Genomic DNA, 24,589 nt, shown 5'->3' with positions numbered 1-24,589 from the left:
GATTGATATTTTAACTGTGGCTTTCAAGATAAGGGGCTTTAGGGATCTTTCAGTCCTAGCAGGGAGTCAAGAGCTGAGGCCGCCCTCTGGGGCAGTGAGACCAGTTTTCCCACCATCTGGCAAGAAACGAGTGCCAGCTGATAATTCCGCTGCATGTTTAACATATAATACAGCTTCCTTAACGTTTGTGATTCAAAGGCTAGAAGATTCTATTTCAATTACGTAATACTACGTGTCCCCTGATGCGATGTAGCAGTATTAATGCACAAAAGGGGGTGTTCTTGATTTTAGTAAGTTATTAGCATGATTTCTTATGTGCCCAGCACTGCATTGAGATGTAGTACCCGCTTAATAGGTGTTTGCTGAGTGGAAATGTGCCCAGTCTAGAGGCAGGGACCCCGGATAGTGGTTCTTAGCCTTGGCTGCTTCTTAGAATCACCTGATGAGACTATTTCAAGCTGCCAAAGCTCAGATCTCATGCAGACCAATAGACCCGAATTTCTGGTCCCTCGGTAGCTTTGAAAGCCCCCTGGGGTGATTCTGATGGGCACAGCTGGAGTCTACGGACATGTGATTCTAACAGAGTTTTCACCGGGGTGCCCGGGGCTCTCCTTCTCTGACCACTGATTAGCTCTGGGTGGGGTTGGAAGGCAGGTGGAGTTTCCTCTTTTTAACCAGGGAAGTCGCTTCCAATGTCATTTATTTCCTGCCCAGGAATATCGACTGTCCCAGGTGGAGAGGGACGGAGAGTGCACCCTGATGGGTCTGCCCGACCACAGGTTTTCTGTGGATCCAAGACTCAGCAGGAGAATGAGAATTTCCAGGTTTAATCGGCCATTTGCCTCCTTTTATTAAATTCAACGATCTCGTGCTCTGTGGGCAAACTGTGGCACGCGTCACTTCCCGCTTCAAAAACTTTCTGCCTTTGGGATGGAGGGCGGACTTTCTGAGCTACGTGGGCCTTCCGTGGCCCAGCCGGATCTCCTCCATCAGTCGTCTTCCCCAGCCTTCCCCAGAGATGGCTCACGAACCCCCCCCCGCCCCACCGTTCCCTGCAATGCCCACCACCCGCATGGGTCTTAGGTTCTCCTGTGTGAGCTCTCGACACCGTGCCTCTGCGTCCTCAGCCTGAAAACACACTCTTCTGGTAAATACCATCCCCTGGGGAAGCCATTCTGGGTTCTAGCGATGGGAACAGAGTCCATCTTCTCTATGCTTTGTATGCAGTTCTGTTAGGTCGCAGTCACGTTTTAGGTGGCCGGGAACCGTGTGATCTTCAAACAGTACGCATGGGAAATAACCAAGTCTCACACAAGCCCGAAGCTCGCAAGCCCCGCCAATGGTCATCGGCGTCGAAACGCTAGTAGCCCGTGGCGCGGTCCCCCCTTGCCAGGCTAGAAGGTTCTGCAGCATTTCCGGGCTTGCTGGGCTGGCTGTGAACAATCACGGCTGTTGGTATCGACGTCTACTTTTTACATGCGCTTAGTGTTTGTTCACCACGTCCGACTAGTGCTGAGCCGAAGGCCAGAGAGTCATTGCCTCTGGAGCGGATGTCAGACACGAAAACGCGAGGGAAAGAGAGCCAAATAAACACTGTGACATGCGGCGCTCTTGGTTTTAGGAGAGAGAACATTCTCCGAAATGTTAGTGATAATGCTTTAAAAAAAAAAAAAAGAAAGAAAAGAAAGAAAATACAGAAAGGGGCACTGAAGCCAAAAGAGGCGACCGTGGTTGTGGACGGAGGGGCTCTGAAAATGTACGCTTCCGGCATCCAGTCGTTCCCAAGGGAAAGTGAATCTGAATGCTGCGAGCTTTAAATAACACGGAGACTGAGGAAGGCCTCAAAGGAAAACAAAAGCGAAGGGCAGTGGGAGATACAATCAGGGCTTCTTTGTGTCTGCATCTCACCGGAGGTGCCTGCTGGTCTGTGCTTGTTGGGGACCGACCTGAGCTTCCCAAACCAGCGGCCAGAGATGGAGATGGGATACCTGAGGGCAAAGCCATTAGTGAGGGGCCCGGCATGGACTGCAGAGAGAAGAAAGACTCAGGGCTTGGGAAGGATCTCAGTCCAAAACTCTGGGGAATTGGTGCGTCTGTGAAAATTCAACAATCCCTGGGGGGGTGGGGGGTGGGTGATAGTGTGTTGGCTCTGATGCATGGCTTGGCTGGGGTATAAAAGATGCCAAGATTCAGAGGAAAGCACCAGACCAGGATTTCCTCCGGTCGGGGGCAAAAAATCCAAGCTGAAACGTCAAGGATGTACTAGCGGAGAAAGGAGGATTTCTGGAGAAACAGCTTTTAGAGAGAAGTGCTCGTGAGGGCAGGGTGTCTGCCCTTTCGGGCTTCAGGGCACCTTGATCAGCACAGGGTGCTGTGGGGTGGGGGGTGGGGCGCATCCCCAGAGAATGTAGGGGAAGGCGTCTGGCTTTCCCTCTCCTGGCCCAGTGAAGAGAGAGGGGCATGAAGAATCCAGAGACCAGCAGGGCTGAGGCTACTGAGTAAGGACTCTGTGTGAGAGCCCGTGTGGGGTCCCCTTCGGCCCCGTCCCTGAGGGTGGCCTCAGCTGAACGGCCCTCTAGCTGTGGACAGGCTGAGGTTGGAGGATATGAGGAGGGAGAGCAGCTGAGAACCCGCAGCAGGGGGCTGCTGTGCAAAGGCAAGAGTCAGCTTGCAAACACCCCTGCGGCCGGGGGAGGGCAGACACCAGCACCTGTTAAGGGACGGGCACTCTTCCTGCTTCACACACACTTTCCACAAGCCCTGCTGCGAGCCTGGGGGGCTCAGGAACTCTCCCAGGGAAAGAGGGGGCAGGAGCAGGGTCCCTGGAGGAAAGCAAGACCATTCCCGAGAGAGACAGAGACGGAGACAGAGACAGAGAGAGAGAGAGAGAGAGAGAGAGGGAGAGAGGCAGGTAGGTTTCCCTTCTGCCGCTTGCCCACCCTGAGGGGCGAGAGCCTTCACTTTAAATCAAATTTTGATTATTTCAAGGGACACCTTAATCACAGGTTTGTGAATCTGCTGTGAGGCTTGAAGTGACTGAGACCTCAGAACGCACAGGACCGTCCTGGACCCCCTCCTAGGACAGCCAAAGAACCAACCCCCCCCCGAGTGGGCTTAAAGAGAGTACAGGACAAAAAGAAGATGCTTTAGGACTGCCGGCGAATGCGTCCCGCTTGCTGGATGAATCCCGCTGTCTCCTGGTCTCTCGCTGACGTTACGCAGTCATTTGCTCATTATCTGTCCCCCTGCTACCAGCCCACTGGTTCCCCAAGAGGAGGGGCCGTGCCAGTGTCTTACGCAGCACACTGGCTTGTGGGAAGTGCTCGGACACTTGCAGACTGAAGGGGCGAAGCGCGCCTGCCCTCGCTAGTTCCTCTCTCCTCCCCGGTAGGAAGCTGAGTGTCTGCCTCCAACTCCAGACTGGAGCCTTCTTGAGACGGTTTGGGATGCAAGACTCCCCCTTGCTCATCCAGGATCCCTCTCGGCCCCAGTTGGGTCCTTTGCTCATGACAGCCACTTGGCGATCGTGCACGGGGGGTGGGCAGATGGTCCCAAGCATGACTCTTGCTGTATCTGGGGGCCGGAGACGTGGCCGAGCCGGTGCCTGTTATCCCGTGCGGCACGTCGCCCCTGAGCTGGCCCCAACGGGGCTCGTTTGAAGAGTCTAGGACATGTCTTTCTCTAGAATTGTCATTCTCAGCTCCTGAGGGCATTCTCCTCATAGGAAGGCTTGGGTTAGTTTCACGAAGCTGAGCTCGCTGCCTCCCTCTGCACCCCACAGATCCTGCGGATTTTCAGGTCGGAACCCTGTGCCAATAACCTTGTGACTCCACAGAGCATCTTTCCCTGGTTGACTTTCAGTCCTTGACTGAGGTGCCTGGCCTTCCGACTTCCTGGCCTCTATTAATCATGCAGGTTCTTCGTTTTGTTTTCTCACCTTTTTCAGTGGTTCTTGCCTGACCTTGGCCTTCAGGGCATTTGGTTCAGATCTCCAGACCACCTCCAGGATGGACTTAGGACTCGCGGCATGGAAGTTTGTTTGGAGGTTAAGGCAACTATAGATAAGACATGATAACTGAACGCAATGCGTGATCCTTGACCGGACTGTGGACCAGTGAAAAGTGACTGAAGAGTCACTGGGACGACTGGGAACAACTGGAACACAGACTGTAGATAACAACATTGTATCAGCAGTCAAATTTCCTGAATTTGCTAACTCTATGTGGTTATTTAAGAGAATGGCTTCCTTCTTAGGACGTGCACCCTGAGGTACTTACGGGAGGGAGGCATGACTTCTGCAACTTACTTCCAGATGATTAAGAAAAAAACACACACACACACAGAAAATGAGAAAGCAAACGGAGCAAAGTGTGGCCGCCGGGTGATGCCGGGCAAAGGCTATGTGGGAGTTCCTTGAATTACGCTTGGCAACATTTCCGGTGAGTTTAAAAAATCATTTCCAGAAAAAGAAAATTCAAATCACAAAGGTACAGGCTTGGGTGTCCACCCTACAGCTCAATCGAAGCTTTTTTTTTTTTTTTTTCCCCATTCACCCACCTAAATACCTCTCCGTCCATCCCAGCTGTCAGCCGACTGCTACCCCGATGGCGCTTCAAGGTGCGCGTGGGTCCTGGCTTGTGGAGGCAGCTGACAACCCCCAAGGCCCTTGGGGCTCGAGGATACATTGCAGAGAGAGGGGCGGGAGCACCCTGCGGAGGGCAGGAGCCGCCCTGCATCGTCCCCCGCCCTCACTATCAGCCCACAGGTTTTCCAGGACAAGCTCTCTCTTGCGGAGTAGGTCTCGGGGCCTCTGACCACGGGCTTGGCCAGGCCCTCCGACTGCAGGGCCCTCTCCCCACATCAGGGAATGCAACGGTGTGCTCGTGAGAAAGAGCCGACTCCGTCCGACAACCCACGGGGGAAGTTTGTGAACGAATCCGCCACGTGAGCTTGGCTCAGAATCCTCACCTCTCCCGGTCTGTCTCTCCTTGGCTGTAAAAATCATCAGCTCCGACTGGATGACCCCCAGACACTCCGAGCTCCGTCTGGCCCGGTAGCCGCATCAGCAGAGCTAGACAAGCGCCACCCCTGAGAGATGTGGTTCCACCCCGCGGCCTGGGGCTTCATTGCTGAACTGTTTCTTCCTCCTCAGCGTCCTGAGCCTCATCAAAGCATGACCTGGCCATGTCCTCTCCCATGTGCATAACTCTGTTATCTTTGAAAAAAAAAAATGAAATCCCCCTTACCTCTGAGCGGTAACGATGAAGCTAAGAACTTCCTCTTCCCCAGACACGTGGCTGGTGTCAAAGATCACGCTGAATTCATACTAGGGGGAAAAGAAAGTGACACCTGGCGTTAGCAGGCATTCTGAACCTAACCGCTACAGGCTTCTGCAGTTTATGACCTCTGGAAGCCCACTTGCAAGACAAGCTTTATTTTTCACGTGTATCTTTCTGATTGCCAGGCCAGAGATACAGCTTTAGCAGTAAAGCCAAGCCCGGAGGGTGCTCTGGTGAGAGGCACGCTGTCCTTTTCAGCACCTGGGGTTCCCTAGGAAGTGATAGGCTTGTCCTTTAAACCAGGCACCTTTCTAAATATCACTCACACACCATCTTCCTAAAGTCTGCAACATCTGCATATCGTATCACCTGTGTCATTTACTTTGTACTTCCCCTGCCTTACTCTTTTTGTTTGAAGACTTTTTTTTTATTTATTTTGAGAGAGAGAGAGTAGGGGGGGACAGAGAGAGACACAGAGAGAGAGACCCAAGCAGGCTCCGTGTTGTTAGCAAGGAGCCCGATGCAGGGGTTGATCTCATGACCTGAGCTGAAATCGAGAGTCGGATGCTCAACCGACTGAGCCACCTGATCACAGATGGGAACCAGGGTCCCTTACCATTAAGAGAGGACTGTCATAAAAAGAAATGAAAACAAAGCATTCTGTTGCCTGCTGAAGGCCCTGAGCCGGTGAAGGTCCACTCTATTTTGGTGAGAGGGAGATTAGCAAGTGACAGGGAGGTGTTAAAACACATGCCAACACTATCAGAGACCTTCTCCTGCATACGATTAGGGAAAAAGGGTGTTGAACAGGTAATGCCTGTCTCACTGAGAGTCATTGTCCTTGAGTGCAGTGTCCCTGTTCTGCCTAAAATAATCTCGGGACCTACAATGGTCTCAGGTACTCCCAGGGGTGAGCTTCCTGTGCCTGGGGGCAGACCGCCCTGAACAAATGGTTTTCACCAGGTACATACTGGGCATTTGTGGGAATGTGGGAGGGGCCTCTGGGTAAGGGTTATAAAACCAGGCTCCGCCACAAACTATGTGATGTTAGCCAAGACATTCAACCTCTTTGCATTTCAACAAAAAGAAGAGATTGGACAAAGCGATTTTTTTTAATGTTTATTTTTGAGAGGGAGGGAGGGAGGGAAAGACAGAGTGCAAGCAGGGGAGGGGCAGGGCGGCGGGGGGAGACACAGAATCTGAAGCAGGCCCCAGGCTCTGAGCTGTCAGCACAGAGCCCAACGCGGGGCTCGAACTCATGGACCGCGAGATCATGACCCGAGCCAAAGTCGGATGTTTAACCAACTGAGCCACCCAGGTGCCCCTGGACAAAATGATTCTTAAATTCCACCAAGCTCTGAGAGTCTCTGATTATTTAATATGTAAATATTTGGGTTCCTTTATGACTAATGCTAGGCACTGGTCTAACTTTGCAACACTGGACTCAACTGCCCTGAATGCTACCTGAAAGTAACGGGGTCGTTGGACCATCAAATACAATGTATACTGGACATCCCTCTCTGGACGGAAATTTCTGCTGCAGCAGGGGTTGTTAGTTTCCAGGGAGGGTGGGGCATGGAGACGGGATGGGAAGCAGAGCTGGAGGACACAAAGGAAGGGAAAGTCAAGGGTCTTGTCCCAGCACAGGGTCAGAACTGGCAGGAGATCGGAATTAAACACACTAAAGACCCAGGTGAGGTCAGAAGCCAAAACCAGAGACGGGGGCCTGGGAGAACGGAAGGCCGGAGACTGGGCGGGCTGGTCATGACGGACGGAAACACGTGGCCTACAAAGCAAGCTGACGGTGCTATCACGAGGCTCTGCAGGTGGTCTGCAGCCTGATGAGCCACAGGGTCTCAGGCACAGGGGAGGGCAAGGTGGGCACGGAGAGAGGCAATGCCTGTCCCCGCTGTGTCATTTCTTGGGCCTCCTCCAGGGACTCACCCCTAGACCTCCTGTCTCCAGGTTTAGGGTCGCTATGGTTTCAGCCTCTGTATGGTTTCAGCCTCTGTATGTGGGAGGAAGGTAGCGGCATTACCAAGCTGGGAAAAAATCCAACTTTCCAACGTTCATACTTCTGTCGGTTCCCATGACTATTTTGAGAGTTAATGAATTTTGACAAAATTGAATGCTTCCGAATTCAACGTGGCTTTGTTTTCACTATATTCATTTTTATGACTACATACCCTCTCTTTATGGTAAGCGATCCTGGATCCGTACATGGAAGTGATAAAATTTTCCTCTTAACATAATCTTTAAACTAAAATTAGCCAGGCACACCTTAGGTTTGATTTGGGATACAGGCTGGATTTGACAATGAAATGGCAACTGCTACTGTTTTTTCAATTAAGTCTATTTTCTGTTGCTGAAAAGATTTCAATTAAATTTGTGTGTGGAGGTGCCATGTATGTTTCCACAGGGCAATCATGTCCAGGGTTCAGGGTGTTCCTCCTTCTCCTCACCCTACCTGGAGTCTAAGGGGATGTGGCCAGGGTCCAGCCAGCTATTTGTCACTCGTTTTCTTTCTTTTTTTTTTTAATGTTTATTTATTTTCGAGACAGAGAGAGACAGAGCATGAGCAGAGGAGGGTAGAGAGAGAGAGGGACATACAGAATCCGAAGCAGGCTCCAGGCTCTGAGCTGTCAGCACAGAGCCCAACGCGGGGCTTGAACTCACGAGCTGTGAGATCATGACCTGAGCTGAAGTTGGACGCCCAACTGACCGAGCCACCCAGGTGCCCCTGTAACTCGTTTTCTAGGGGAAGCTACATCATCCCTTCTCCTGGGATGATTGTGGACAGAATGAGCAACAGAGCAGGAGAGGGGTTAGAAATCACAGACGTAAGAGCCACTGTAGTTTGGAGCAGACATATTCAATGAGACTGAAGGGTCTGAGCGATTTGCTGGGAAATAAGCAAACCTTCTTCTCACTAGAATATTCTCACAAATGGTTTGCAAAACAGCTACCAGGTACTGGGACCAAAATGCCTTGGAGATTAAAACAATTTGATTCTATGACAAGGGGGAGGGGAGGGGAGGATTAAATTTTCATTTTTTGGGGTGGGGGGGGATGTTCGGCAAAGGAATGTGAAATTTCCTTCAAATCGTAGCAGGAAAAAAATAGCTTTCATTTCAAAAGGCAGACCTGATCTTTTAGATCCTAGTTTTGCTTCCAAAAATTACATCTTCTACATATCTTTGCATATTCTTATAAGGCTGGCATATACCAGAATGTTCCATGAATATTTGAATATACTGGACCATGACCACATTATTTAAGCTCAGAAAATTTGGGTTCTTGCAAATGCCAAAGTGACTCTAATTTCTTTCACTTTAAAAAAACAAAATGCAATACCAGTATTTATGTTTTAAGAATTTTATGAGGTCTCTTCAGAAAATTTTGAGTACCCAGGGGAGTGACAGTCAGAACAGTAGGTCACTAGCCCAGACCACGTTTCTCCTATGTTGTCTCTCTCACAGTGGCATGGAATGTCCCAGAGAAAGATTTTCAAGAAGGCCAACCAGACGGGGCTTGCCCAAGTCCCAAGGCCATGGTACGTCTCTCACACTCAGGGTACGTCACGTGGATCAAAGGGGAACATGTGTCCAGGGCCCCTGGGGCGCCACTGCCCAGGGCAGGGTTGTGGAGGAAGACTGAGGGTGGGGGTGCAGCTGACCGGGCAGGTGGCTGATGGGAAGGGCTGGGGGCCTCTGTGAAGGAAGTGCCCTGTATCTGCCCCTTACCTTTGACTTGGACCTCATGAAAGGAAATCCCACGCTGCATTTGAGGAAGTCTGATTCCAGCAGTTCACAGGAAATGCCCATTTCCTCCTGAAAGAGAAAAAGCACCAACGGATGGGCTGGCTGTGTGGACAGATATGTGTAAGTGGCCTCCGAGAGGCAGATCGAGACTTTAGCAAACACGGTCCTTCTTTGGGGCAGTTCCCAGACAACAGTCACTGCTGGCTCCGGTGGGAGGGGAACCTGGGACCAGGTCCAGTCCCCTAGCCCTCCTCTGGTGGCCCACCCTACCTATGGTCCCCCTGGGAAGGGAAGCAGGTACCCAGGACATTCTTAACTGATGTTTCGGCTCTGAACCCCGGTGCTCTCCTGGTAAACTGAACCAGCCGCACGTGAGCTGGATGTCTCCAAAGGTTTGGCTTAAAGACAACAGGATACTTTCTGGACGCTTTCTCCTAAGCCCACACTCGAATCCTGCCTTTCAAGGTCTTGCTAGTTTTGGAAAGACAGACTCTAAGGAAAATACACACCAAGGAGGTGTGTGAGGGCTGAGCAGAGCCCCTGCAAGCCTGCCCAGGTACAAGGGCAAGGAGAAGTTTCCTTGTGTAGCCCACCAGGGCTGGACCCTACACACGGTGGCCTGAGAAAGCCAGGAGAGGGGTCGTGGCGAGCTGCTGTCTTTCCACCTGTGTCTACAACACAGGGAAGCCAGGAGGCTCTTCAGAACCCACAGGATCTAAGTTACTGAAGCCAAATCAAGACTTCCAAGGGGAGATGGTATGTTGCAGATTCTGGAGAAGGCAAAGGCACAGATCTAGCACTTGCTGTGTGTCTAGAGGCCAGGACACCAAAGTTCAATGAGGTCATGTGCCTTCTTGGTGCACTCTAAAGCCTGTCTCCTCCTCCATTCCACAGCTCTGATTTTGTAGAGGGAGTAAGCATACACATTACTATTCTACGAACACCCTTTACTATTCTACACCTCTTTTTAAGTTGTCCCCACTATCAGGAACACTCTTTCTCAGTCCTGCTTCCAAGGCTTACTTCGTGCATCTTGGCACCAAATACTCACGGGTGCTAAGTTCACACCCAGAGTATGGAAATGGCACGGGATTCAGAACTGACCCTGAGCTTCTGTTGGGTTAGCTGAGTCAGCATATCACCTACCATGATCAGTGTGAAGGGCACAGGCCTGAAAGATGTCAGTCCTGTCCTTGAAGAGCTCATAGCTTAGAAAGAAGAGACCTCCCAGCAGAGAAACTGACATTTACACGTCAGAGTGAGGGGCTGCTCTTGGAGCCTGGGGGTATGTGTTGGCAATTTCGATAAGGAAACCAGAGAATAGTTTCTCAAATGCTGTCTCGAGACCTGCATATCCCAAAGATTGGTCCTAATGATTCACTGTGGTGGCTTTGTCACCATCCCCTTCCTCATACTCCTCCCTGCAGAAGCAGAGTCCACATTGGCCCAAGGAGAAGCTCCTTGAAATCCTAGCTAATCAGCCTGTGGGCATCAGAGGCAGCGAGCCCAAGCCTAGGTGACGCTGACTCTCAGTTTCCCTGGCACAGTTCCCGTTCATACCTGTCATGGGTATAATTACTCTCAAGAGCATCCCAGCATGTATATAAATTACACGATTATTCAACCTAGTTCCAAACTCCCTTTGTGAAGTTCAATACCCCACTAGAAATCCCTTTCAAAGAAGGAAAGAGGCCTGCCTTCCTTCCTTCCTTCCTTCCTTCCTTCCTTCCTTCCTTCCTCCCTCCCTCCCTTCCCCTTCTTTCTCCCTCCCTCCCTTCCTTCAACTTGAGAGGGTGAGAGAAAGTAAGAGAGAGCACACACACGTGGGCAGGAGAGCATACGAGTACGCGTAGCAGGGGCAGAGAGAGAGAGAATCCCAAGTAGGCTCTGCAATATCAGCACAGAGCCTGGCATGATGTTCAATCCCACGAACCATGAGATCATGACCTGAGCCGAGATCAAGAGCTGGATGCTTAACCAACTGAGCCACCCAGACGCCTCCAGGAGAGAGGTTTTCAATTCAAGTCAAAGGTCTATCTGTTCTCGAAATAAAGATTTATTGCCCCAAAGACCTTTTCAGTTTTTGCGTGAGTGTGCAGGAATGACCGTGGCTTCAAAAACTTGCTCTGGTACTTGAGAAGCCCTTGGTTTTCTTGGCCTTGGCCTAAGATTGCTTTTGATTGCTTATTCAAGAGCTGCTGAATTTATTTCTTTTTGTTAATTCCCAAATGCTAGAAAATAACATTGAAGCCAGCATTTCTTGCATCAGTCTAACTCTTTCTGTCACTCTAACTCAGTCTACTAGAGATTATAAAATTCTGGTTGGATCTTGGTGGGGCTAAGCAGAAAGAGCAAACACCACAGACCTCTCTGGGATTCAGAGCGCTCAGTGTACGATTCATGACTCATGAGCTCCTGGTGGTGCTACAGGAAGGGATATCATGCATCACCCTTCTTCTGCCTGTCAGCACCAATACGGCCCTGCTGGGGTCATTTATTTCCATACCCCGCTCTCCTACGACAGTTGTGAAGTACGCAAACACCGTGACTCCTTGTACGGATGGTGTGGGTGCTTGCCCGAGGACCCCTTTACTACGTGGGTTCAATCAGCTCCCGGCTGAATGGGAGCCGCTTCGCCCGGGGGCTTACGACGCCCTTCCCCGCAAGGATTCTGCAGCCTGCGATCGGCATGGGTGCAAAAGGCCATCCCTCTGCCTCCAGGTGAGGCCAGCTCTGCTGTGCAACTCGGGTTCCAGTGGGATTAGGTTGAAGCAGCCTCCGGCTGACAGCACATCCGTTTGGTTCCTTCCTCTGCTCCATTCATTCCGCTTCTTTCCAGAGCATTTCCCTAATAAATCGCTTGCACGGAAACGCCCAGCTCGGGTTCTGCTTCTGGTGAACCTGACCTCACACAATACTCTGTAGAGCTGAGGCTCCCGGCACTGGGAGTCACTGGAAAGTACGGGGCATTTGGTCTCAGGTGAGCAAAGGGAATGCAAGGGGAACCTACAATGCTAATTGGTCACGTTTAAATCCACACTCACCAAGAGAGAGCTTTCTTATCTGCAGTGAATAAAATCTGTGTAGCCCCGCCCAGCCAGGGGAACAATTTACCCCAAAGCAGCATCGTGTCCTCTTTGTTCTGGCTTCACGTTATGCCCAGCGCAGAACTGAAAAACAGGCTTATTATGGAGCCGTTCGCCCCCTTGGCAGGGGCAGGCACCTTGTAGACACAGAGAGACCCAGTGAAGTTTCAAAATAGTGATCTACTGGGGGTTGCTCATCACTTCTGCCCGGCTCTTGGTACCGTACCGCCAGGAGGTAGGTGGACCAGGTGTCTCCTTAGCTCCTCTGTTCCCCATGTCCCAATCGTTGCTTACCCTGACTTTAGGTTAGAAAACGCAACTTTGTCACTGTCGCAAGACTTATGATGACCAGCTCTCAGCTGACTGGGAACACGGACCAGTGAACAAACTGTCTCCCTTTGTCCCTGATTGCCAGACAGTGTAGACATCTGATGACCCAATTCAAATACGGTACAAATTTACTGCGGAGGGAAACGAAGCCCTTGCTGCAAAAAAAAAGCAGGCTTTCATGAAATCAATGAAAGTGATGTTGGAAAACTGCTCAAACCACCGAAAGCCACTGATAAATCTCGATCTGGCTGAGTTTAGGTTGGTTAACTGATAATTATCCCTGGATGACAACACTGTAAGATGCTTCCAAAGATATGGATTTAAATAAAAAAGATCAAGAGAAGTGCTTGGAAAAAATACACCCTTGTAAAATGACCCTTTTGTGATTGTCCTAAAAAAAAAAAAAGGCAAAATCTGAAACAAAGAATATTACCTTATGATATAATAGGAATATTCACACCCAAAACCTGCCTATCTAGCACTCAATTTCTTCGTCTCCAAAATTAACATGTTATTTTAAAGATGCTAATAAAGCAAATAAGCTTTTGCCCTGGGTCTAACATATCCTTGACATTATAATTCCAGTGCGACAAGGGCTGTTAAATGTAGGATAATATAAACTTATTTCCATAATTTTTAGTTTTCTTCTTCTTTTAACAAAATATTTTAAAATGTTTTATTTATTTTTGAGAGAGAGACAGAGCACCAGTGGGGGAAGGCAGAGAGAGAGAGAGACAGACAGACAGACAGACAGACGGACAGAATCCAAAGCAGGCTCCAGGCTCCAAGCTGTCAGCACAGAGCCCCACATGGGTCTTGAACTCACAAACCGTGAGATCGTGACCTGAGTGGAAGTCAGACGCTTAACCAACTGAGCCACCCAGGCACCCCTAGTTTACTTTTCAAGTAAACACCCAATCAAGTCTGAAAAAAGTTTTTTTTTTTTAATTTTTTTTTTCTCAACGTTTATTTATTTTTGGGACAGAGAGAGACAGAGCATGAACGGGGGAGGGGCAGAGAGAGAGGGAGACACAGAATTGGAAACAGGCTCCAGGCTCCGAGCCATCAGCCCAGAGCCTGACGCGGGGCTCGAACTCCCGGACCGTGAGATCGTGACCTGGCTGAAGTCGGACGCTTAACCGACTGCGCCACCCAGGCGCCCCTGAAAAAAGTTTTTTACTCTGACATTTTGGATCTTATTCTAAGAAGATTCACATAACTGGCCTTTTTCCCAGTCCCACTTTTCCTTGGCTAACAAGAATATCCAATATCATAAAATGCTATCGGGGCTTCTCCCTGGAGATTAAGTGATTCAATTTAAATTAATTTTTTTTTTTGTAACCGACACGCATTACTCTCAGGATCAGGAAAACATCAATGAACATTTTCTAGAACACGTGATGAAAAGCATACTTGGTTTATGCACATTTGTCTCCGTATCCTTGGTGACTGGCACCGTGCCTGGCACTTAGGGGCTCCTGAGTTTGCATTTATTACATGAATGGGCCTTGGATGGTCGAGGATTCGGATGGAGGGAGGACTGCAAGAAGAAGTCCATTCGCTGGTCTGCCTGGCAGGGGCGATGCTTGCCTTGGCAAAGTCCCCCTTTCTTCCAGACATACCTCAGCTGTCCCAGGCCCGGGAGCTTGGCCGGTGGAGTCAAGCCCCAGTCCTGTTTGTAACGTGCAGTGGTTCGCAAGAAGAATCAGACAATGAGGTTAGGGAGCCTCCTTGGACTCCTTCCTCCCAATCACACGCCATCTCATTTCATTCTGGAGTGTGCTTTATTTGACTACCAACACAGTGCTCTTTGCGAGCAGCGTATCTGCAGGGTCCGGGCAAGGGCTAGGCACCCGTAAAAGTTTGAAATTTGACTTCTCATTTTCTAGCTTCCTCATGTGTCTGTCAAACTGAAGGTGACACTCATGTCCCCATGTCTGGCTGCCAGTCTAGCAATTTAGTGTTCATCTAAGATCCCCTCCTCCCACCTTTTTTTTTTTTTTTTCAAGTAGGCTTCATGCCCAGTGGGGACTCCAACGCAGGGCTTGAACAGACAACCCTGAGATCAAGACATGAGATGGAGTCGGACACTGAACCGACTGAGCTACCCAGGCACCCCCTCCCCATTCCTTCTAGGCAGTTGAGGTATGATCCTTGTGAGCTGGTGAGAGAGACCTCCATGTTAACTCAGCTAATACAGAATTCGGGTAAATTTCGGAAGCACTTTATCCCCAATTCCCTAACCAACCGAGGGCTCAGAGGTGAGCGGGGGTTCCCAATAAGTTGGCCAACTGCGTTAACATAAAGAGAGTTTATTCCCAGGAAATACTTTATTGGTCCCATTTGACCATGAGTCAGCCTGAGCCTCACCAGAAAAAACAGTCCTATTCCCAGAAGGGAATCCTTTGGGACGGGGCCCATGAAATTCCTACCCAAGAAGAAAACCACATGGGCTTACAGCATAGAAAGTGCACAAGTTAGCGTCCCAACTTTAATTACTGGCTCAGGTCTGCAACAGCTGTGTGTCCTCAGGGAAATTAACCATCCTTTCCTTAAGCTTCTGTTTCCTCACCTGTCAAAGGAAGGCAAAACACCTGCCTTATGGGACTCTGCTGGTGCCGATGGCCATAAGCATGGAATCCACAGATGGCCCCTACTCAGTAATGGCTTACTACGTGCCAAGTGGCTCCTCTGTGTGGCAGCTTCCCCTCTGATGCCATTTTACAAGGAGGAAACTGGAATGCCAAGCAGTGACGTCGCTTGCCCAGGCGTTCCTAGCTGGCACCGTTAGAATGGATCCGAAGGGGCCTGGGTGGGGAATGCCAAACAAGGAACGGACAAGGCCCCCCTTTCCCCCTCCCCCGAAGAATCCATGGAAACCAAGCCTAAAGGCGGGGAGCACAACCCGGCGAACCTGGCACATGTTACAGATGCCAAATATGGCTGATGGCCTGGCAAGGCCGGGTCCGTGGTTACAGACCTCCAGCCAGGCGGGAGCCGGCAGCTGAGCAGCCCAGGGCACCAGAGATGATCACCCACACACACACGGGGCGTTGGGAGGAACGGGGTAAAGAAAGCGCTACAAAACGAGTGCCTTTCTCAAATTTTGTCAAAACCCCGTTGGGCAGCCAGGGCGCAGACCATGCTGGGTTTGTTCTTTTCACGCTTAAAAAAGTGAAGCAAGCAGGAGCTACTGTCGGGACAAATGTTTGAGACGGACGAACCGTGTAGCTGTTAGTGCAAAATTCCCCTCTGACGTGAAGTCCTCGAATTTGGTGAGGAATTTGGTGAGTGCACTTTAAGCAACTCTGAGCCAGTCACAGGCAGGGGGATGTCAGCGGTAGGTAGGTCGGTTGGTCACGGTCAAGGGAGGGAGGAGCAATTATCTGATCCAAGTGGAGCCAGGCGTCTTCTTCCCAACAGTCCTCTTGGCCCTTAGAAAATAGTGCTTTGAAAGCTTTAAAATGAGTAAAAATATTACATTTTAAAAGCCAATATGAATTAGAAATGAGTTGAATAAGCTTATTCCTGTAACATGTCCCCCTTTGGCGCATTACATCAACCCCATATAGAGCTAATCGTTATATTTTCACAAAGTGCACGCAAATAAAAACACCTCCCTCAGTGCTGGGGGTTGCTCCCTTTGGAACCACAGGGATATGAACTTGAGAATACAAACAAATAAAAAGAAATCAGCCAGCTCTAACTGAAAAGCCCAAAGTGCAAAGAAAGGTGAGTAAGCCATGCCTTTTAAGGCTTAAGACATCATGATTTGATTTTCATCTAGGAACTTTGTCCTTCTGTTAAACAGAGGCAATGTCTTGTCTTAGATTAAAAAAAAAATTTTTTTTAATGTTTATTCATTTTTGAGAGACAGAGACAGAGCATGAGGAGGGGAAGGGCAGAGAGAGGGGGAGACACAGAATCGGAAGCAGGTTCCAGGCTCTGAGCCATCAGCACAGAGCCCGACGCAGGGCCCCAACCCAGGACCCGTGAGATCCTGACCTGAGCTGAAGCCAGACGCTCAACTGACTGAGCCACCCAGACGCCCGCAAAGAAAGATCAGTAAGCCATGCCTTTTAAGCCTTAAGACGTAATGATTTGACTTTCATCTAGGAACTTTGTCCTCCTGTTAAACAGAAGCAACGTCCTTTCTTAGATTTTTAAAAACACGCTTTCTATTCTTAGATTAAAAAAAAATAGTTCCCAGATTTTGCAAATTCTTCATCAACCAACTAAGAATTCAAAGGTGAATTCTATCTCACAAATCAAATTATTTCGATTTTCTTTCACTCTTTTTTCTTCTTCCCTACAGGTTGGCTGGAAAATCAATAAGGTGAGGGCCTCTCCAGAAACTGCAGGAAAGAATTTAACATTGGGGCATAAGAACAATGTATGAGTGGTGTTTGCATGAGAAAGGAATTAAGTGTTTGTAGGAATTCAGTGTTTGAGGGGTACTTATTAAAATCCTGGCCAGGAATCTTGGTGTTAGAGATGTACTAACAGTGAAGAGTTCTACCCCACCTACAAACCCGCTTAACACTCCTGCCCACTCGAAACCCATTTTCAAAGGACTGTGCCAGGAAGGGCCTTGCTACTCAAAGTGTGGTCCTTGCACCTGCAGCATCACCGACACTTGGGAAACGTGTTAGAAATGCAGATTCTCAGGTCGGACCCCAGACCTGCTGAATTAGAGTCTGTATGTTAACACGATCTCCAGGTAGCCTCTGTGATCATGACCATGTGAGAAGCACTGCTCTACATCACTGAGCCCACCCGCTTGGGAAACAAGAGTGGAGACCACCTTCCTCATGCTCCCCGCCCTCCAGAAAAATATGCACACGGCTGATGTTCTTTGAGGGCTACTGCGTGTGTGAGGACAAACTCTTCTGGAGCTGGAGATCTGCCCATTCCCATGTCCCTTATCTAGGTTCCCCCCACAGCAGACGCCGGGACAAGGATTGGGCTGCAAGTCCTCTATTTGGGAGGCGACCCCAGGGCAGGAATGCCACGGACAGGTGAGAAATCTGGGGCGTCTACCCTTCAACATCCGACTCTCCTTGTCTGAGTTATCCCAGGAACGCTGACCGTCCTGCACTCCCAGCCCCTCGGTGCTTGAGCATAGCACACGCCGGTCGCCGAGAGAGCCGCGGGCAGAGGGACACAGGCCAAGCCTCAGCTTACAGAGGAGCTGGCGAAGGTGGTCTCCAGGATGGGTGGAGGGGATATGAAAGGACTTGGCCATTACCTCTCCCGTCCTCTCCCCTCTCCACAAGCAGTTGGTGCGGTAAGCTGTGCACCTAGAACACAGACAGCTACTGATGAACTCCCCTTGGCCACAGATGAGGAGACGGGGCCTCAGAGAGGACCTCTCCCCGCCTACTGTTCTCCACAGAGCATGCTATGGGCCGGCGAAGGCCCGTCCCTGGGGCCAGCCGCTGACTCGTTTCTTCCATCTGGTTGGTGCGTCCACTTAGCTGCTTTTGGACACACCTCAGGACTCTCCTTAAAGAACTGGCATCTTCTTTTAGAATGATCCCTCCCTCCTTTTTCTTTCTTTGCTGCCGTTACACATCAGCTCTAACGTCCTCCCATGCAGACCAGCACAAGCCCCCTCTTAGTGGATGCCCTGCTCTCGGCTATTCCCCAATCTGTTCTACAAGCTACTCCAGGTGAATCCTTTGTTTGCTTTTAACCTTTTAACCTTCAAAGGTTATTACCAACCAACACCCCTCACTGGTTTCTGCCGGGAGGACGCACTGGAACCAGCTGGAGCCAGGGATATCATGCGCAGTTGTGTAGGCTGTTTACTGCACAAGAGAACTAGCTGAGGGGCAGAAGGGCTGAAAAGCAGCTCAGGGCTGCTCTCAAATCCTGCTCCTGGCCAAGAGGCCGTGGGCCACCAGAGGGGGCACTTCTCTCCAATTTGTATGACAAGTGCTAGAAAGACCACGTCTAACGTGGAAAGCTTTCTAAAAAGGACTCAGGTGGAGCCCTGATGCAGACCCACTGAATCACGGCACACGGCCCGGGCAAGCATTTGCCGAACAAGCTCCCCGGGGGGTTCCAACGTGCACTCGAGTTACACACCCTCAAAGGTTAGATTACATTACAATCATTGTTCAAGATGCAGATGGAAGGCCCCACCCCCCAGAGTGGGGTTCCTTAGAGCAGAAGCAGGGTCAGAACACGTGGATTTGGAATCATCTGAAGCACATGTACTATGCCAGCTTTTGAAACAGACCCCAAGGGCTAGGATAGTCACTGCCTTTTTGGAGGTTAAGAGATTGAGACCCAGACTGAAGGGGGGGTGGGGAAAAGTGCTTTCCCTGGGTTCCAACTCGTGAGGACAGAACACCTGTCAATAGGTCCCACACTGCCTCAAACGGGAGCCTCACACACTGGAGCCCCCATGCCCTCCAGGAAGTGGCAAAGAGAGGCAAACTCCAGAGACCAAGGCCAGCGCCAACATGGGTGCCCGCCTTCTGCTGCCCCCGAGGAAGCCCATCCATTCATTCAACAAGTGTTTCTTATTTTGTCTCAAATGGGAAACAGCTCCTGCAGAATAATTCTTATGTACAAGAGACGCGTGTTTTCTGTTACGTCTCACATTCTTTTGTTCGTCCTCTCATTTAATAATTGTCTGCTGAGCAGCCCTGCTGTCCTTCGCTGCTCTTATAAGCAGGCCCCTGTTGCCTCCCAGGAGGTGCTCCCAGCCTGCGGGGAGGGAGAAGGACCCAGCTGCTGGAGGAAAGACCCCTGTATACTCACTCCTGTATGATGGCTGCCCGGGAGTGGTGCACTCGATGGGCAGAAATTGAGCTCCCTGTACAAATCCAGAACACGGAGGTCAAAAACTATTACAAATGACGAGCAACTCAAATTAAAAAATACTCTTCATAGGGGCGCCTGGGTGGCTCAGTCGGTTGAGCGTCCGACTTCGGCTCGGGTCATGATCTCGCAGCTTGTGAGTTCGAGCCCCGCGTCGGGCTCTGTGCGGACAGCTCAGAGCCTGGAGCCTGCTTAGGCTTCCGTGTCTCCCTCTCTGCCCCTAACCCACTCGCATTCTGTCTCTGTCTCTTTCAAAAATAAATAAACATTAAAAAAAATTTCAAAAACTACTCTTCCTAAAATGGCAAGATCTAGCTGAGGGCCCTCTTATTCAGAACTGTGTCTAGCAGACTAAATAAGGCAAACAGGTCCCTGCGGGACTTACGCTCCGTTATTAATTTACTCACCAGGCATTAGTGGACTAATCTCGGGTGCCAAGCAGAGAGGTACTAAGCAAGCCTTCCTGTGAAATACCAGACGTAGAGCGACGGCCTTGGTGGCTGATCTAACAGAGCAACATACACCGGTTGAGGACTCGAGGTGTAGGGGATGCCCACGGGAAGGCCAGAGAGGAGAGCACAGGCTGTATCTCACGATGTTCCGATTGCTCAGATGCCAAGGAAAAAGCCTGGTACCAAGAACCTTGAGTATCAATACCAAGATTAGGACAAGAGCAAGTTGGGACACCCGGGTGGCTCGGTCGGTTAAGCGCCCGAGACTCTTGGTTTCGGCTCAGGTCATGATCTCACGGTTCGTGGGTTCGAGCCCTGCGTTGGGCTCCATGCTGACAGCGCAGAGCCTGCTTGGGATTCTCTCTCTCCCTCTCTCTCTGCCTCTCCCCTGCTCGCTCACTCTCTCTCTCTCAATAAGTAAATAAACTCAAGTTAAAAAAAAATAAAAAAATAAAAAGAACAAGAAGAAGCCCGTTTTACAGCACTGAACTGAGAAGGGCTCTCTACTGTAACTAACTGCTAATGTCATGTGTCCTTTTTGTATTTTCAAGAACGCTATGGGGAGTGTCCTGGTTTTCTAGGATTATGGTTGGCTTTCTCTATATTTGGTTTCAACATTTTCAGTTAATTGGCCAATTATTTAAAATGACTCACACACACAAAGAGTAAGGGTTGCTTTTGGTTGTTTTAATGACTAGGTTTTAAGTTTAATCTTGCTGGAGTTGTTTGTAAAAGATCTGAATTTTCCTGGTTCTCTTAAAAAAAAAAAAAAGGTGAGCCGCAGGTTCATAACACTTTCTCGGGGCCCGTGTGTTCTGAACTTGTTGTTCTGACACTCGTGATGTCAGAATCTGGCTTTGGTGGCAGGGGACCGACGCATGGACTGCCTTCTTTATTACCTCCCGAGCCCTGACGCTGCAAAAGTAATCGGCTGATCTGCACTTTCTGTGCCTCCGTCTGTCATCTCCTGGGTGTCTCCCCCACAGACAGTTTTTGCTTTATTCTTTATTCTCCCTTGGACAACGTTTTCATTTGTCTTGCTTTCCACACTGGGTTTTAGTTCCACTTCAGCGGGCTAGACTGACCACACAACGCCCCGCTCACAGCAGAGCAGAGGAAGGGTCCACAGGGCTGGAAGGGCCCCCTCCCCCTCCCCACGCACCTCTCCACACACACACACACACACACACACACACACACACACACACACGGCCGTGCACACACAGCAACTCTTTGTGAACGGGGAGAGAGAGATGGCCATGCTTGGGAATTCCCATCCCCTCGGGGGAACTCTTACCCTGATGGGGATGCACTGAGATGTGACTTGTAACTCTGGGCCGAAGTTACCCACCTTCTTTCTCCTCCACACCCCCCTCCCCCAACCCCCCGAGAACTTCAATATACCTTGCTTGGCCTCCTTCTCCACTTCCCTACTGGTTTCTCCTGGGAACACTTCCTAGTATGCTACTTTGGCAGGATGCCTTATCTCAGGATTTCAATCCAGGGAACTCAGAGACCATCAGAGAAACACCCAGGTTCCCTCCTCTGTCTGTACTCCAGGTAGGGGGAAGGCGCCAGTGGGAACACTTCAGGATGTGAGCACATGGCCTCCCGGGCCTTAGAAGAGCTCTCATCCTCTCTAACGCGCGATGCAGCGCTGAGCTGCTTCACTGGGAACGTCCGTTCCAACCGAGCAAACCGGGATCTTTTAAAACAAAGAATTCCACCCGCCCAGCGTTAAGGGTGCAAGCTAAGACGGCGGGTGCAGACTTATGTGACTCATATATTGATTTCAATCCACTTAAGTGCCTCTTAAACACAGACTCATTTAATTAACGCTCCTAAGCATTTTCTCTTTGTCCACTTGGGGAAGGAGGCCTCCCACGCTGCCTGCACCAGGCTCCGGGAAGGGGCCCTGAACGGCGGGCGGCGGGCGGGTTAAAGCCACTCTCCTCTTTACAGAGCTTTCCAGGGGGAGGGCCCCGGGGCCCCGTGAGCTTCTCGACCTGTGATTGCACAATGAGTTTTTTCACACTGACTCGGGTTCAGGTCGTGGTTCTACCACTTGTCCGGTGGTGCCTTAAGAACCTCCCTGTAAGAACACAGAGAGGAATTCCTACCCCACCAGCTTGCTGCAAGGACTTAGCCAATCACTCTGGTGCTGCCACCGAGGTGCAGGTGGTTGCTACTCAGCTCCACGGGTGTGGGAGGGGGGGACTTTTCAAGTGCTTCCTTCGCTCTGAGCCGCTACATTTGGGGGGCAAATCCTTAGGCCTGTTTAAAGCCTCTCCCAGAGCGCGACCCTCAACCTGGCTGGGCTGCCTGAAAACTAAGTGACACAATCAGCGTGCACTGAACTCTGACCACATGGCAGGCTCTGCCCTAGGCGCTTTGTCAGGACGGACGGGTTTACGCTTCTCAACAACCCTGCGAGGTAAGTATTAGATCATCCATTTTGCAGAGGAGCATGTGGAGGCCCAGGGAGGGTGAAGGAACCGGCCCGAGGCCCCCGGGCAGCTGCGTGGTAGCACCAGAACTCGACTGGGGCCGACCGACCCCAGAGCCGATAGCTCGTCACCGGGACCAGTCCGCAAGGGGGCCTTCGGGGCGCCGGGGGCGCAGGTTTTCCTTCCTCTGCTCTGCAATCACGCGCCTACAGCGCAGAGGTTCTCCAAGTCTCTTGTGCGTCGGACGGACCCTGCTGGGACTCGCCCGCGGGACTTCTGATTCAACGGTCCGTGAATGCACTTTCCTCATCGGGTCCCAGGTGACGCGGACGCTGGTGGCCCGCTGGTGTCAGGAGGCCGTGCTCGGAGTAGCGCCAAGCTGGATTCTCAGAGCCGCTGGCCCTGGGCACGACCCACAGTGGAGGACGGCCTCCTGAGAAGGAGTAGGACTTGGGGCGAGTGGGTGGCTCAGTCGGTTAGGCATGGCACTCTGGATTTCGGCTCAAGTCATGGTCCCGCAGGATTTGAGCCCTGCGTGTGGGCTGTGGGCTGACGGCATCGAGCCCGCTTTGGATTCTGTCTCCCTCGCTCTCTGCCCCTCCCCCACTTGTTCGTGTTCTTTCTCTCCCTCTCAAAATAAATAAACTTAAAACAAAAAAAAAAAAAAAAAAGAGGGAGTAGGACTCAGTCTGCTCAGCCAGTGAACACGGGACACGGCCCCTTCCAGGGAGGCTAGGAAGTCCGTGGGGCCCCTGCTGCTGGCGTACGGGAGCCCTGCACGGGCCAACCACTGTCACCGGGATGCCCCCACGTCACCTTTCTCTACACTGCCCCTCACCCCCCTCAAGCCCCAAAGTGCAGCTAGAAGATTAACATGACGGTACCGCGGTGAAGAAATGCTGAAGAGAACAGAAGGGCAGGAGGGAATAAACATTTACCGAATGTCTTCTCGTGTTGGACCTTGAAGTGCCATGTTATCTGAGCCTGCCACCGTGAGGTAGGGCTCATGACCCCCACTTTACAGGTGAGGAACATGAGGCCCCAGGAAGTTGGACAACTTGCCATAATGTGGGCAGCTGCATCGCGATTCCAACCCTGGTCAGTTCGGCCGCTCGGCACCCAAGCTTCCTCCACCCCGGGTTGCGCCCCTGTGACCGTCTGGATGGCAGGCATCCTGTCTCAGACATAACCGGACCCCAGCAGGCTGCAGAGAGAGGCCTGGGGCCCCGTGCGGTATTTCTGCTGGAGAAGGAAACATTTCACACACGGCGTCTCAAGCCATGAAACGGACTCTGGTCTACGCAGGGTTTCCCGGCCAGAAATAAAAGGGCCAGATGGTGTCTCACCTGCCTGGGGGATCCACGGCTTATCCTCAGCCCAAATAGAAACAGCAGTGTGACTGCAAGGAGGGTGGCCCCAGGCCTTCAGAAATGGCCAGCAGATGCCTATGCTAGCAGGCAACGTGCCCGTCCGTGAGCCTCGACCAGCAGCCCCCTCGTGAAGAGAGCACAGCAGGCTTTTTACAAAGAGCACAGAGAGTTTTCTTTGGCACGAGATTCAGGTTTCCTGCCCTGTTCCAATGACCTCACGAGGGAAGCGCCCTTGGACCCCTCCCCAGTGCCAACAGTCTCGGTTTCACAGCTCAGGCTTTCTGCTTATTTGGGGAGAGAGCTTGTTTCTTGTCTTCTCGAGGCCCTCCTCCCTCCTCCATCTGTGGCCCAGTCCTGCCCTCCTCTGTGCTTGGAGACGACAGGCTGTCCTTTCAGCTGGAACCTTCCGGATGAAGGGATACAGAGGAGGGAGGCCCCTCTGTTGCGAGCACCAACTCTGCACCTCCTCAGAGCCCTCCTGAGAAACGACACGCGGGGGAAGAATTCTGTGTTTGAATCTTACAACTGGCACTAAAAAGTGACCGGAAAAGTCACGTGAACCTTGAGACAACAAAAGCTCCCACTTGGGTTGTCCAGGCCCGAGTTGTTTCAAGGGTTTCAGAGAAGAACCGGACATTCTGGCTCCTCCCCTGGGTGGATATCATCCAACGTCACGATCCCACCATTGGCATTTTAACCCACTCATTTCTAGAGCCATTGGTCATGCCCTAGAGTTACAAGTGGACACTTAAGATGGCCACAGAGCACTTAGGAGTCAAGGCTGGGGTAGGGAGAACGTCTTCCTTCATCAACATGAGCAGGGGAAGTAGGAACCCTCAACTACTGTGTCTATGGCTAAGTTACTTGCCTGGGCTGAGCCCGGTTTCTTGCCCCGGCACGTGAGGATAACAACGCTTGTCATCCAGCTTTGTGAGAACCTACCACAAATTCCCTCTGGGGAGCCAGGAACTGTGGGTGGCACTCCCCCACCAACTCCCACCCCCCCCGAGGGGTGGGGCATGTGACCTAGGCT

At 51.1% G+C, this 24,589-nt stretch overlaps 1 protein-coding gene across 1 annotated transcript in view; it reads right to left on the bottom strand.

Annotated features, from left to right (window-relative positions):
* The window catches only part of ITGA9 (integrin subunit alpha 9), a 305,474-nt gene that overhangs the window by 72,921 nt on the left and 207,964 nt on the right, over positions 1–24,589 (bottom strand). Inside the window, exons 19-20 of the mRNA XM_030329294.1 lie at positions 9,023–9,109; positions 5,247–5,326 (exon numbers count right to left, since the gene is read on the bottom strand). Coding sequence (XP_030185154.1) covers positions 5,247–5,326; positions 9,023–9,109 — 167 coding nt within the window. The remainder of the gene's footprint in view (positions 1–5,246; positions 5,327–9,022; positions 9,110–24,589) is intronic.

This window comes from Lynx canadensis, chromosome C2 (assembly GCF_007474595.2).
Source record: "Lynx canadensis isolate LIC74 chromosome C2, mLynCan4.pri.v2, whole genome shotgun sequence".
Classification (NCBI taxonomy): domain Eukaryota; kingdom Metazoa; phylum Chordata; class Mammalia; order Carnivora; family Felidae; genus Lynx; species Lynx canadensis.
This window is presented reverse-complemented; position numbering and strand designations above follow the sequence as displayed.